Here is a 13850-nt window from a genome sequence, read left to right as displayed (position 1 = left end):
AGCCTGTTGTACATTTATGGACAGGACCATTCAAGGTCATCGAGAGAACCTTGCACGCCCTAAGGCTGCTGGGGAAAGGAAGTACCACTGGAGCATGTGTTGTGCTGCTCCAGAATCCAGTCGTACGTTGCAGGAGTTGGTGGAGAAGGGCCAGTGAACCTTTTGCTATTGCTACGAATGTGAGAGTCCGGAAAAGAGGGTTACGACTAGGCCAAGAGTGATACTGCTTGACCACACTAGAATTGTACTGGACTAAGAAGGTTTCCGCTATTTTACTTAAGAGTGTGCTATATCAATATAAACATGATTGTTGCTGTATCCCATGTATCAGGTCCCTGTGTAACAGGATCATTGTCTAGGCTGAGGAGAACCCGATGAAGGGGTTCCAAATGCCGTTGCTGGGGCTGGCTGACCAGGACGAGGAGGCAGTGGTTGGTCCACGCTATGTTGATTGATCTCTGGTGTTTTCAGAGATCAAAAGAGGGATTAAAGAATATATTGTGCTTATTAAAGTTATGCATTGTGCTTATTAAAGTTATGAACTTAGAAGTGTGCTCAGGCTTAAACATTGGGTCTCACACTGGGTGTGGGAAGCAGGCTGTTCTTTGTGTCTCTATCTCTTCATTTTCAGAAACAACCTTGAAACCGGGTGGAGACGGCACCCGAGCAGGTGGGACGCGGAGGCAAGAACAACTCCCTGATGCACGAGAGAACAAGCTCAACCCTTTTTTGATACTTGTGTTTTCAATTCCATTGTATATGATATGCTGGGGCAGGGAAAGATAGGCAGTTGGACTTCGTGAACCAGCCCAAACTCTGTTGCGGGTAGGGAAACGTAGACAACCCCAGAGCTCTGTACTTGTTGATTTCCAACTGCTGCATTAAAGCTGATATTATGGGACCTTTGCGACTCCAGACCACTCTTTCTAGAACACAGATTTGTGTCATTGAATACTATCATTACATATTGGAATAGACACATAGATATATTAATCCTTCAACTCCCTTAGATGTGAAGGAACATTTTACTGCTATCAGCCACGATGGAACTGTAGCGAAGCAGCAGGTGTATGTTGTGCCAGGCTAGTCATCACAACAGCTGAGGTAAGCTACAAAGAACAATATACTAGAGTTTTCAGTGGATTAGGTAAGCTAGAGGGATAATACAAAATTAAACTAGAGAGGGTACAATTTCTGGGGAAATTGTAGGGTGTGCTTGCTTGCTTGCGTCGGTTGCACAGGGGTCTGTATATTTTATATAAAAATGCATAGGGCCTACTTATTATTTATAAAGATTACATAGATTTAAAAGCATCTTTTTTTTGCTGCTCATTTACAACTCAAAATACGAGTGAAGTGTAGAATGAAATATGATGTCTTCTCATTTCCCCTGCAAGAGGCAGCCTCATAGCTGAATCAAAACGAATAAATTTGGCACACCGGTGTTAAAATTGACCTAATCTCTATGACTTTAACGTCCTTTAAGGTTTTCCTTCTGGTGATATTTTCAGGCATTTAGCCTACTCATATTGCATTCATTCATAAATAAAGAACCCCCTTTGAAGATTATTCTACGACGTGACCGGCAGACGATAGAATCGCGATTCAAACAGTACCATCTGCTAACTGAAAATATGCCCCCAAAAACGTAAATAAGCTTGACATTTATTTAGTGGAAAATCGCTCATTCATAAAAAGCTCACTGGTAGCGATCATTGTCAGTAACAACGCAAAATGCAAATTCTACTACTACAGTACAGTACTAGACTACTGCTGTGTTCGTCTTGGTAGCGGTTGCGTTGGTTGAATTCGATGTAACGTTCAGTTGTACGGTTTAGGCTGAAATTAATTATTTTCATGAACAGATTGACAAAGTTTAGGCTGTGGCAATGAAGTTCAGGTTAGTAGTCAGACAGTTTCACCTATTGAAAGACTTTTGATTTAAGTAAGGGGAGTGCCAAACATGTTCTGTCGCCGTTTGACTTCCTAAACAGCTGTGTAGTGCTAGATGTTTTTGTAGTGTGTCTCGCGTAGGCTACAGCGTTGCAGTGAGAAACACTGGTTTGAAACCACAGGTAATGATAATTTCACCAACAAATCGTTTACTTGTAATGTAATGTCATAATAAATCCTACAACGAAAATTAATTTGTGAGGAACGTTTATTTTAATGATTGAAAACAGATGCATCATAGACCACTGTAGTATGTGTTGCCCGGGTAACAGAGGCTAATGTCATGCTAATGCCTCAGTGAACTAGACTACCATTTCCGAAAGTAGATGTGGGCCTACTTCCTACTACGAATGTTCTGCTACAGGTAGTCACGCGTGTTTTCGTGACGTTAGTGACGTAGTGACGTTAGTAACGTCAGTGACTGTGGCTAGCAAATTAGCCACCGTTAGCTTCACTTTTTGCCACAAAAACGTAACTTGAGCCTAAACCATGCAACGGAACGTAAATCCTAATAGAAGCAACTCAATCGCTACCAAGACGAAACTTTTGACACCTAGGTTGTCTATGTAGGCCAAATATTGACTGAGTTTTAGGGGGGCAAAAAGAATAATAATATATATGTGAGAGAACGAAGGTTGTGCTCTTGCTGAAGGCTTGAGCACACCTAATTAAAAGAAAATGCCACTTTCTTTGCCCTCTCTGTGCCACGCCATGTACCATTGTCCTTAAGGGGAAAAGTTCAAGAAGAGTTAAAAAGGATGATGGAAATGGGTGTTATTTCTCACATAGAGGAAGCTACAGAGTTGTGCTCTGGAATGGTTTTAGTACCAAATCCTGAGCTGTCGACGAGACGGTGGCTGGAGCTGGCTGGCTGGAGCTGGCTGGCTGGAGCTGGCTGGCTGGAGCTGGCTGGCTGGAGCTAGAATTTTTTCCAAACTGGATGCCACTGCGGGTTTTTGGCAGGTGCCTTTGCACAAGGACTCAACTCCACTCACCACCTTCATCACACCGATAGGCCGTTATTGTTTTAATCGACTTCCCTTTGGAATATCGTCCGCACCAGAACACTTTCAGAAGTGATTGACACAGATGCTTGACGGCCTGGAGGGTGTCATGCAGATGACATCCTGGTGTGGCCCAGAGAGCATGATGACAGAGTGCATCAAATATTGCAAAGACTGCAGCAGAGAGGCCTAACTCTGAATTACAAATGTCAGTTTGCAGTGAAGCAGGTCAAATTTCTCAGACACTTTGTCAGTTCAGATGAGCAGATCCTGAGAAGATCAGGGTGATTAGAGAGATGCCGCCACCCAAAGATGTGGCCGACATAAAACGCTTCATGGGGATGGTCAGCTATGTGGGAAAATTCTCCCCTAACCTGGCAGAGCTCACAGGGCCAATCAGAGACCTCTTGAAAGCTGAAAACATGTGGATATGGGGAGCAGCGCAGAAGAATGCCTTTGAAAAGGTGAAAGACGAGCTCAGCTCATCTACTGTCCTTGCCCAGTACAGTCCAGAGAAACAGACCAGGGTTTCAGCAGATGCATCCTCTTATGGATTAGGAGGGGTCTTGTCTCATCTTCAAGAATCTGGAGACTGGAGGCCAGTGGCTTTCATATCTCGCAGTATGACTGAAACAGAGCGCAGATATGCCCAAATTGAAAAGGAGGCCCTTGCTGTCAACTGGGCTTGTGAGAGATTTCAGACCTACCTCCTGGGCCTACACTTTGTGATGCGAACCGACCACAAACCATTAATCAGTCTTCTAAGCTCAAGGCCGCTGGATGACGTCCCGCCTCGTATTATGCGCTTCAGATTGAGACTTCTGCGTTTTACATGTACCAGGGAAAAATCTTATCACAGCTGACGCTCTATCAAGAGCTGCACTCCTGTGTACTGCAACAGAGGAAGACCTTGCGCTCCAGAATGACTTGACATCTCAAATCAATGAGGTCATTCAGCAACTCCCAGCCTCACCTGAGAAATTGCTACAAATAGGAAGAGCACAAGAAGAAGATCCAGTGTGTAAGCAGCTGTCTTCCCTGGTCCACACAGGGTGGGAAAGAAACAGTTCTGCGCCACAGTTAAAGCCCTTTTGGTGATACAGAAACGACCTGTTGATGGTGGATGGCCTGTTGATGAAAGGAAGGAGAATACTGATTCCAGCAAGCATGCAACAGGACATTTTGGACAAAATTCACCAGGGTCACCAGGGCATGGTGAAATGCATGGCCAGGGCCCATGAAGCAGTGTGGTGGCCTGGGCTGACAAATGAAATCAGAGAGAAGGTACGTCAGTGTGAAATTTGTGCTAAAGAGAGTCAAAATGCCACAGAACCTCTGATGACCACACCCGTGCCATCACGCCCATGGGAACGGCTGGCAGCTGACTTATTTGAGTGGAAGAAGGGTCAGTATTTAGTAATCATTGATTACTACTCATGTTACATTGAGGTTGCCAATCTCACAAGCACTTCAGCAACAGCTGTGATTAAGAAAATAAAAGCCATCTTTAGCCGCCATGGGGTGCCAGATACACTCGTCACAGACAACAGACCGCAGTTTGCTGCCGCAGAGTTTGCTGATTTTGCTAAGGATTACAACTTTTAACATGTTACCAGTAGCCCCCGTTACCCGCAAAGCAATGGGGAAGCTGAACGTGCAGTAAAGACTTTGATATCCTTGTTGCAGAAGAGTGAGGACCCTCACAAAGCGCTTATGGCGTACAGAGCAACTCCTCTTGCCCATGGAGTATCACCAGCGCAGCTCCTGATGGGCCGCAACATCCAGACACCCCTTCCGGTCTGTCCAAGCACTCTCAAAACAGCATGGCCAGACTTGAGACCTTTTGAGTTGAAAGACCAGGAGCTTAAGAGACAACAGGCTGAAGGATACAACAGATGACACAGAGCACGGGAGACACCACCACTCCAGCCAGGTCAGAGAGTTGGGATACGGAATGTACCACACACAGAAGTCGTCTCTGGCTCAGCAGGGACACCACGTTCATACGTGATCCAAACCTCAACAGGCAGTCTCCGAAGAAACAGTTCTCATTTGAGAGTGGCTCCTTCACCGTCTGGAAGCCTGCCACACTCTGGCCTACACACCAGGGTTAGCAGAGAAGTCAAGCCTGTGTACAGACTGAATTTGTAGCTTAGTGTTGTGTGTATACACGGAGCAGAATAACCTCCATACCACAACAGAGAGGATCAGGCAGTCCACCCTACATCTCAGGTCATGTACTGTGTTTATATGTAGAAAAACAAAACAAAAAAAGGAACATGAGATGCTGAATGTATGTCTAGATATGTGTTGTGAAATGTGTGTCGAGATATGAGATATGAAAATATGAGGTTCATTTAAATAGTTTACCTATGCTCATGTTTACAGATGTTAAAGGTGCCAGCTTGTGGGTAAAATAAGCATTAGGCTTTATTAACATATGATTTAAGTTTTCTGTAAAGATCCTAAAAGTATCAGTTTAAAAGGGGGAGATGTGGTGAGCAGGTTTTGCTATGTAATGAGTGCACATGCGCGAGTGTTCAGACTTTAAGTTATGCCTAGTAAATGGTCAACCTTATGCCTTGGTCTCTGGTCCATTCCTTATTTATAGAAGTACTATAAAGTACAAGACAGAATGTGCGTGACAATATGAGTGAAATGGAACCCTGAACAAATCAAGGTAGCCTACTCCTAGTAACTCACTCGAAATAGTTATGTGGAGCGTTAGTTATTTTTTAAGATCAAAATTCACAATTGGTCATTTGCACGAGAAACAAGGACGTGGATCATTATGATTTAAACGTGTAGAACTTGCTGAAAAAAATCTACACAACGTCTATTTCACAACAAAAATCTAATAAAAACTGAAATGTGACTTTTTTAACAAGAATGTGTTGTAACAAGGTGCAAGTTCCCACAAGCCACTCTGTCTCGTTTACATTACATTACATTTAGTGATTTAGCAAACGCTCTTATCCAGAGCGTCTTACAGTAAGTACCGGGACATTCCCCCCGAGGCAAGTAGGGTAAAGTGCCTTGCACAAGGACACAGAATCGAATCGACAACTTTCTGATTAATAGCCCGATTCCCTAACCGCTCAGCCATCTGACTCCCCTTATATGTTCTGTATTATTATATGTTTTGTACTACTACAATTAGTGTATAGGTTAGTATAAGTTTTAAATATTACTCTCCACATTTAAATGTGACAACGCACCTTTTTGGTAAATTGGTTAGATGACAAAATGTAATCTGATCATCCATTCATTTGAACTTCACTGCAAGACCAATAATTTTTTCTAACTATCGCGATCCCTTTCATTAACTTTTGAAAATGGCTTTAAGAATACACATGACAAAATAGTGTCAGCATAGGTCTACAGGAGGCCATGTTGGGAGACGGTCCCTTTAATTACAACTCCACAGAGACAAGGAGAATGGCGCTTGCAGTGTTCCTTCACGTCCGTACGGTCGAGACAAAGAGCCAGTAGTCGGTTGAGAATTGCATTACTGTTTGAAGCCGTTGTAATAGTCATCATGTCAGGCAGAGGCAAAGGAGGCAAAGGACTCGGCAAAGGAGGCGCCAAGCGTCACCGTAAAGTTTTGAGGGATAACATCCAGGGCATCACCAAGCCCGCTATTCGTCGCCTTGCTCGTCGTGGCGGCGTGAAACGTATCTCAGGCTTGATCTACGAAGAAACTCGTGGGGTTCTCAAAGTGTTTCTTGAAAATGTCATCCGTGATGCTGTAACCTATACCGAGCATGCCAAGAGGAAGACCGTGACCGCCATGGACGTCGTCTACGCTCTCAAGCGCCAGGGACGCACCCTGTACGGCTTCGGCGGTTAAACTGCAATGTTGACATACGCTACTGTTTCGACACAACCCAAAGGTTCTTTTAAGAGCCACCCACACTTACAGTAAAGAGTTATCCATATTTAATTCCATGTTGCAAACGATACATTGTTCCCTTAGGCTAGAGTTATAAAAGTCGCCTGTGGTTATTGGTGGGTCAGGTTGAAAATACGTTATAGATCAGGGATGAGTGCTAATGATGTGACCTATTTCCTGAGATGGCATGAGTGCCAGAGCACGATACATTTGACAATTCAATACTAGGCACACATTTTTCGACACGTAATATTGCCGTTCATATTATTCATAACAATATTTGTCTTTCAGTTGAACAATTCCCAACAAAACATTGGTTACATTGAAGCCACCAAGCGCCGTGCGTGTATTGCGCTAGGATTGTAGTCTGACACGTATAATTTAGTGAGACTTGATTTTGTTTGTAAGGTTAGGTTATTTGCGAGCAGAAGCTAAACGAGGCTCCTATTCCTGTATTCATATGTATTTAAGTAGACATTAGACATATTTAAGTAAACAACCTATCTGACCTTTGAAATGAAAAATTGACATTGGTTGAAAACGATCCGTAACAAAACATGAAACAAAGTGGAACACTTTTAACGGATAACAAAATGGATACTTCAGGATGGCAAGTGCATGTCGTCCGCAAGGATGGGCGCATGCGCTGGAGAGATGCCTACAAAATCCACCGGGAGAAGGGAAGTAGAGGAGGCGGATAATCTGGCGCACGCGCGTTTCACTGCGTCAACGCCTCGTAGTGCTGGGAGGCGTGCCCATATTTTTGCATCCAACCCCCTATATAAATGGAGTCGCGACCTCCTGGTTACTCATTCGTTCCTGAATAGCAACGAGACGTCAACATGCCTGAGCCAGCGAAGTCAGCGCCCAAGAAGGGCTCCAAGAAAGCCGTTTCTAAGACTGCTGTGAAGGGAGGCAAGAAGCGCAGAAAGTCAAGGAAGGAGAGCTATGCTATCTACGTGTACAAAGTGCTGAAACAGGTCCACCCCGATACCGGAATCTCGTCCAAGGCCATGGGAATCATGAATTCCTTTGTCAACGACATTTTCGAGCGTATCGCCGGAGAGTCTTCCCGTTTGGCTCACTACAACAAGCGATCAACCATCACCTCCAGGGAGATCCAGACCGCCGTTCGCCTGCTGCTCCCCGGTGAACTGGCTAAGCACGCCGTGTCCGAGGGCACCAAGGCGGTGACCAAGTACACCAGTTCCAAGTAAACTGTTGCCATTTGACTGACCTATGATACCCCAAAGGCTCTTTTAAGAGCCACCCACATTACCTTGAAAATGTGCCAATTTCCATTTGCGCCTGTCAGGGTTATGATTCTGACGAGACTACAGGCGACTTGCGATGGTAAGGGTACTTTACTAACGTTATGAACGTTGACATGCGACCTGGGAATAGTCATTACTTTCCTAGCTCCTGGTCAGGACATGCATTGGGTTTTGCTCTTTTTACCATAACATTGATAACACTATTGCAAGAAATGTTCCAAGACTATAAAGGGTGTCCTTGAGCAAAGCACTTCATCCTACTACAGGGAGAATGTCCCTGTACTTAGTGTAAGTTGCTCTGGATAAGGGCGTCTGCTAAAATGACAATGTAAAGGGTTTAACGTTGAATGAATGCACATTCATGTTTTGTTGCAACTCAGTACTCTGAATTAAGTACTCAATTAAGAATTCCTAGATGTCAGTAGTGGGAGGCCTATGTTGCTGGAATGTGACCTGAATAATTGATTTAAAAATACAATCTGGTTATACTGTCCCATCTGACTATTTCTGAGGGAGTACAAGTTTTGTAGCCTACTTTGATTAATTCAGCACAGGCCAACAAAATGTCCACACATTCACAAACGATATTTATCCAACCTTTTTTTTCACAGCCTACCCATCATGTCGATTGTCTATATTGAAGATGTTTTGAGAGTCAGTCTCATTCAAGCTCTTTTTTTTTGGTTCTGGTTTTATTTAGACAATTACATTTACATTTACATTACATTTAGTCATTTAGCAGATGCTCTTATCCAGAGCGACTTACAGTAAGTACAGGGACATTCCCCCGAGGCAAGTAGGGTGAAGTGCCTTGCCCAAGGACACAACGTCATTTGGCACGGCCGGGAATCGAACCAGCGACCTTCTGATTACTAGCCCGATTCTTTAACCGCTCAGCCACCTGACTCCCTTTTGAACCCTTGAACAATTGAATGGTTGCCCCATTATGTGCAAAAAATAGTCTTAAACGTAGCTTCAGAAAATGTATGTGGATGCTTAAAGGGATCATTTATTGAGGAACTGAATTTACCTTGTCACAGTTGAATAATGATAGTTAAGTGGTAAAATGGACATACAGTGAACCCCAAAGTCCATTGACACCTCTTTCCTATGCAAATCTCACAATTAAAAAAATCAGCTGTAAAACGTAGGTTTTGAAAAAGCCACGGAACTGATGTCAGTTCGGTGGCTCCACCTTTTTTGGCTCTGGTCTGTACTTTTGTCACGCCCTAAAAATTGCTGCTCGCTGCTCTGTGTACTTCCACGGAATTACAAAGAATAACGTTTTTCAAGGATATTGAAAATGGACTACGGTCGTAAATGCAGTGTTCCAGCCTGTACAAGGAATGGTGACACTTTTCAGAGTCTTCCCAAGGAACCAAACACTCGACGGGCTGTGATGTTTGTCTATGAGAAGATGTGCAGTTCGACCCTCAATTACACATTTGCTCGAACCATTTCACCAGGGGTACGTTTCCCGAAAGCGTCGTAAACCTAAGTTGATCGTAGAATCCATCGTAGGACGAATCTTAGTTTTACGGGCCGTTCCTGAAGACATCGTAGCTAAAGTGTCTCTTGAAAATTCGTAACTCTTGAAAGTGCATAGATTAGCCTACTCCTTACGAGCATGTTTGGGAAACGTACGTAAGAAATCTCGATGGTTTCGTTTTTTGCTCGATCATTGCTACGGTCCATCGTTATCGGGAAACGCAGCCCAGGACAGTTTTGAAAACCTGGGACAATGTAAAGCAGGATTTGCTATGAAGCTGTTGCTGAAAAGAGGTGCTGTACCGACCTTATGTTCATCACAGCCGCAAGCTGTAGTATGATGTTGTCGCAAACAGTTATTAGCAATGCTAACGTATCCTGCCTGTATCTAGCATAGGTAGAATGTGTGATGATTTAGTTTATTGGCAATGGGCCTAACGTTATTTCATGTTCCTGACTATGTTTCATTCCAATAAATAACCTGTGTTGTCATGTCAATCTACAATTCAAGATGTATGTTTGTCCAAACCTATTTTTCAGCAAGATAGCTAGAGCTAACTGAAGCTGAGTTGAATCACAATAGTTTGTTTGCTAATTTGTAGTGCTAATGTTACCCACCTAAGGCGATACTGTTTGCTTCGACAACAGAAGTGGAAACAACTAACGTAATAATCTCAAATGATATCTAGTCAATCTGTTGAAAACAGTGTTGTGTAGACACAATAGATTTATTTGTACGTTTTTATTTCAAGTCTCCACCTTCTTGTTTCAGTGAGTGCTGTTGGCCTTGTTGCGTCTTTGCGCCGCAGCTTCACTCGTTGTAAACCAACCAATCAGCACGCAGCTCATCTATTTATTCATGAGCATACCATAAAAGGAGAAAACCTAGAGTTTTTTCCTGGGACAATTTCACAGGAAGCTTCAGGGGGCATAGAACAGCATCCGGGCCATTTTCAGCCCAACCAATGTTATATACCCTATTCGGAGACCTTAAGGAACAGTGTGAAATAACCAAAAAACCCAGTCAATGACCCCTTTAACATGGTCATTCCATGAAAAGAATAACTTTGTTTTCACATTGTAAGTAAAGGACATGTTGAACTGAAAGAAAAAGTTATGTGTCTTCTGAAATATGTTATATGTGTTAGTGTATGTTGTAGGAAATGCTTAATTCAAATTAAGTATATTCTGTCACTTCTGACCACCTGGGAACTGGTGATTCAGTTTCACTCTCATTCTGATGTGTTTTGTGGCACAATGACTTTGCCATCTAAGATGTCTGTCTGTATATAGACGTGTACTAATTTGTTGTTACCCTTATAGTACTCTGAAATAATGCTTAATTCCTCTTGAAAGTGATGACATTCAAAGCTATTGCATCATCAATCCGTACATGCCTTTGGTATGTCATAAAGCAAATAAGCTGTGAAAAGAGATTCATAATTGCTTAGTCTAACTAAGATATTATAAAATGTCCTGGACACATTTCTTGATACCCCTTAGAAAAGATAATAGATCATTATAGAGATAAAATGGTGATTTTATAAACCAATGACTTCCTTTAATTTGTATAACACAAGACATGTCTCCAATCATGTAATCCGTCATTCAGTCACAGTCACAGTGCCATTCGATATCATTGAGTGCACCACACTGAACACGGACATTTACATTTAGTCATTTAGCAGACGCTCTTATCCAGAGCGACTTACAGTAAGTACAGGGACATTCTCCCCGAGGCAAGTAGGGTGAAGTGCCTTGCCCAAGGACACAACGTCATTTTGGCACGGCTGGGAATCGAACTGGCAACCTTCAGATTACTAGCCCGACTCCCTCACCACTCAGCCATCTGACTCCCTGAGAACCTGAGACCTGAGAAAGCAAAGGAGAGAGTTGTCCCAGGAGATCAGAAAGAAAATAATGTATAATTATGGTAAAGTTCAAGGCTACAAAACCATCTCCATGGTGATGATGTTCATCATTGAGTGCACACCACTCCGAACACAGACCATGTACCATGAATGAGGTAATGTTTCAGGGTAAGTTCAAATCAACTAGCCACTACCTTTAAACGTTATCCGTAAGATGAAAATATGAAGGTTACAATTTATTTTAACCTTTATTTTTTTTAATTTTGAGACAACTTTAAAAAGAATGGGTACAAGTTGTTAGATATTTTGGGATAGAAGAGTGGATATTTCTGAGACTTGAATAGTAGCATATTAGGAATTCAATTCATACCGCACCATTTCTGTTTTGTAGAAGTTGGATCTGGACCAGATAAAATTGAGCTGCCATTTGTTGCAAATCGTTTTGGGTGAATAGGCCTACAACACTGGTGCCAGCCGTTTTACATACTACAAGCATGCAAGGACAGTCCAAATTCGATATAGGCCTAGCATGTAGTGATGGGTCGTTCGCGAACGATCCGGCTCTAAGAGCCGGCTCTTGAAGGTGAACGTCGGGAGCTGGCTCGCATATCTGAAGAGCCGACTCTATTTTTAATAGATTAATACAGCCTATGAAAACTAAATAATTATGTTATAATGAATTTTAATTGTATTTAAAATAATTGACTAATTCAAAGAACAACAAAAAAATACTTGTAGGCTTAAAGGCGCACACGATCATCCTCACATTCTGTTCCTGTCAATCCTGCATGAGGGAGGGCCGAGCCAACTCACACAGTCAGAGAGTAGTCAAAACTCGGAGAGCCACGACAAATCAATGCATTTTTTAAGATATGTGTTTACGGTCGAGTATGATTTCATTTCATAATTTAATTCAACTTGTTTTTTCACACCTATCATAGTCAAATTCATAGTTAAAACATGTATTTTTTAAAGAGCCGTTCGGGAGCCAAAAGAGCCGGCTCTTTTTAGTGAGCTGAGCCATACGAGCCGGCTCATGAAAAAGAGCCGGAATGCCCATCACTACTAGCATGTGTAATCGTTTCTCACAGACTGTGCGTTAGAAAAGTGGGACAGTCGTTCTGGGCAAAGTCTAATTGAGCTGCTTAATGTCATCGATTGTCAGAGCATTCAATTAAAATCGCATTGCTTTGACAGGCACACTCACTGTTGCCAGCAGTGTCATATGGTTATGATCATGTTATTTCACATAATACAAGCACGCAAGGAAACGGAAGGACTTTGTCTTTTCATAGAGATAATGAGGTGGCTCTTAAAAGAGCCTTAGGGGATGTAGCAGTCAAATTACATTTAGGCGCGCTCTCCGCGAATGCGGCGGGCCAGTTGGATGTCCTTGGGCATGATGGTAACCCTCTTGGCGTGGATGGCGCACAAGTTGGTGTCCTCGAAGAGACCGACCAGGTAGGCTTCGCTAGCCTCCTGCAGAGCCATCACAGCGGAGCTCTGGAACCGCAAGTCAGTCTTGAAGTCCTGGGCGATTTCTCTGACCAGACGCTGGAAGGGGAGTTTGCGGATCAACAGCTCAGTCGACTTCTGGTAGCGACGGATCTCTCTCAGAGCCACGGTGCCGGGCCTGTAACGATGGGGCTTCTTCACGCCACCGGTGGCTGGCGCACTCTTACGGGCTGCCTTGGTGGCAAGCTGCTTCCTCGGGGCTTTGCCACCGGTAGATTTACGAGCGGTCTGCTTGGTTCTGGCCATGTTGCTTGTTTCCTTCTCTTCGACACGAAACAGAATACAGTAAAGGGGAAGCGAACAAGTTTATATCTCCAACCACGTCGTGCATTGATTGGACAGCCTCAGGCAGGAGCCTCCCTCTCCTCCACCATTGGATGTAGTCAGGGCCGCCAAAAATTCAAACAAGACCCCGCCCCACTCCGAAGCTTGCTTTGCTATTACTATATCCAAATTCAGAATCGATTTCTAACAACTTCCATTTTCCCTTTCAAAAGGTCAAATTTAATCACGATTTCCAAAATAACTAGCGCTTTTTACACGGGAACAGCGTATTTATTTGCGTGCAGATATATACCTATATATTTTGTTTCTTCTTCCACAGTTAAGTCTCCTCCAAAGAAGATCTAAAATAGATTCTCGCATTTGTAAATGAGCATCTTTATCCCTGCGCGCAATATACGATTATACTCTCAGCCCCTTGGTGCTTGTTTGAAAAGCGTTATGGAGTAGAAAGAGCAATATGCCGCGCGTATTAACATTATTTTCAGAAATCCATTGGGCAACGCTCTTGTGTACGTAGGCTACACCCGATAAGGACACATTTTAATTTTCATCAGGGAAGTAATACTCG

At 43.2% G+C, this 13850-nt stretch overlaps 4 protein-coding genes across 4 annotated transcripts in view; 3 read left to right on the top strand and 1 right to left on the bottom strand.

The window, feature by feature from the left end:
- LOC136947791 (histone H2AX-like) overlaps positions 1-13850 on the top strand; it is a 115056-nt gene that overhangs the window by 28224 nt on the left and 72982 nt on the right. Inside the window, exon 2 of the mRNA XM_067241987.1 lies at positions 5569-5598. Within this exon, the coding sequence (XP_067098088.1) occupies positions 5569-5598 (30 nt within the window). The remainder of the gene's footprint in view (positions 1-5568; positions 5599-13850) is intronic.
- On the top strand, positions 6496-6807 carry LOC136947962 (histone H4). Its single transcript, XM_067242203.1, has one exon. It carries the CDS (start codon positions 6496-6498, stop codon positions 6805-6807), a length of 312 nt encoding a protein of 103 aa, XP_067098304.1.
- On the top strand, positions 7630-8879 carry LOC136947992 (histone H2B-like). Its single transcript, XM_067242237.1, has one exon. The coding sequence runs from the start codon at positions 7692-7694 to the stop codon at positions 8064-8066; it is 375 nt and encodes a 124-aa protein (XP_067098338.1). The 5' UTR covers positions 7630-7691; the 3' UTR covers positions 8067-8879.
- LOC136947807 (histone H3) lies at positions 12833-13246 on the bottom strand. The gene has a single exon (XM_067242006.1). The coding sequence runs from the start codon at positions 13241-13243 to the stop codon at positions 12833-12835; it is 411 nt and encodes a 136-aa protein (XP_067098107.1). The 5' UTR covers positions 13244-13246.

This window comes from Osmerus mordax, chromosome 8 (genome assembly GCF_038355195.1).
Source record: "Osmerus mordax isolate fOsmMor3 chromosome 8, fOsmMor3.pri, whole genome shotgun sequence".
Taxonomy (NCBI): Eukaryota; Metazoa; Chordata; class Actinopteri; order Osmeriformes; family Osmeridae; genus Osmerus; species Osmerus mordax.
Note: the sequence above shows the minus strand (reverse complement) of the source record. Positions and strands in the feature narration are given on the sequence as shown.

Coding starts and splice junctions, on each gene's coding strand:
- LOC136947962 (XM_067242203.1), top strand. CDS start 6,496: ATGTCAGGCAGAGGCAAAGGAGGCAAAGGACTCGGCAAAGGAGGCGCC.
- LOC136947992 (XM_067242237.1), top strand. CDS start 7,692: ATGCCTGAGCCAGCGAAGTCAGCGCCCAAGAAGGGCTCCAAGAAAGCC.
- LOC136947807 (XM_067242006.1), bottom strand. CDS start 13,243: ATGGCCAGAACCAAGCAGACCGCTCGTAAATCTACCGGTGGCAAAGCC.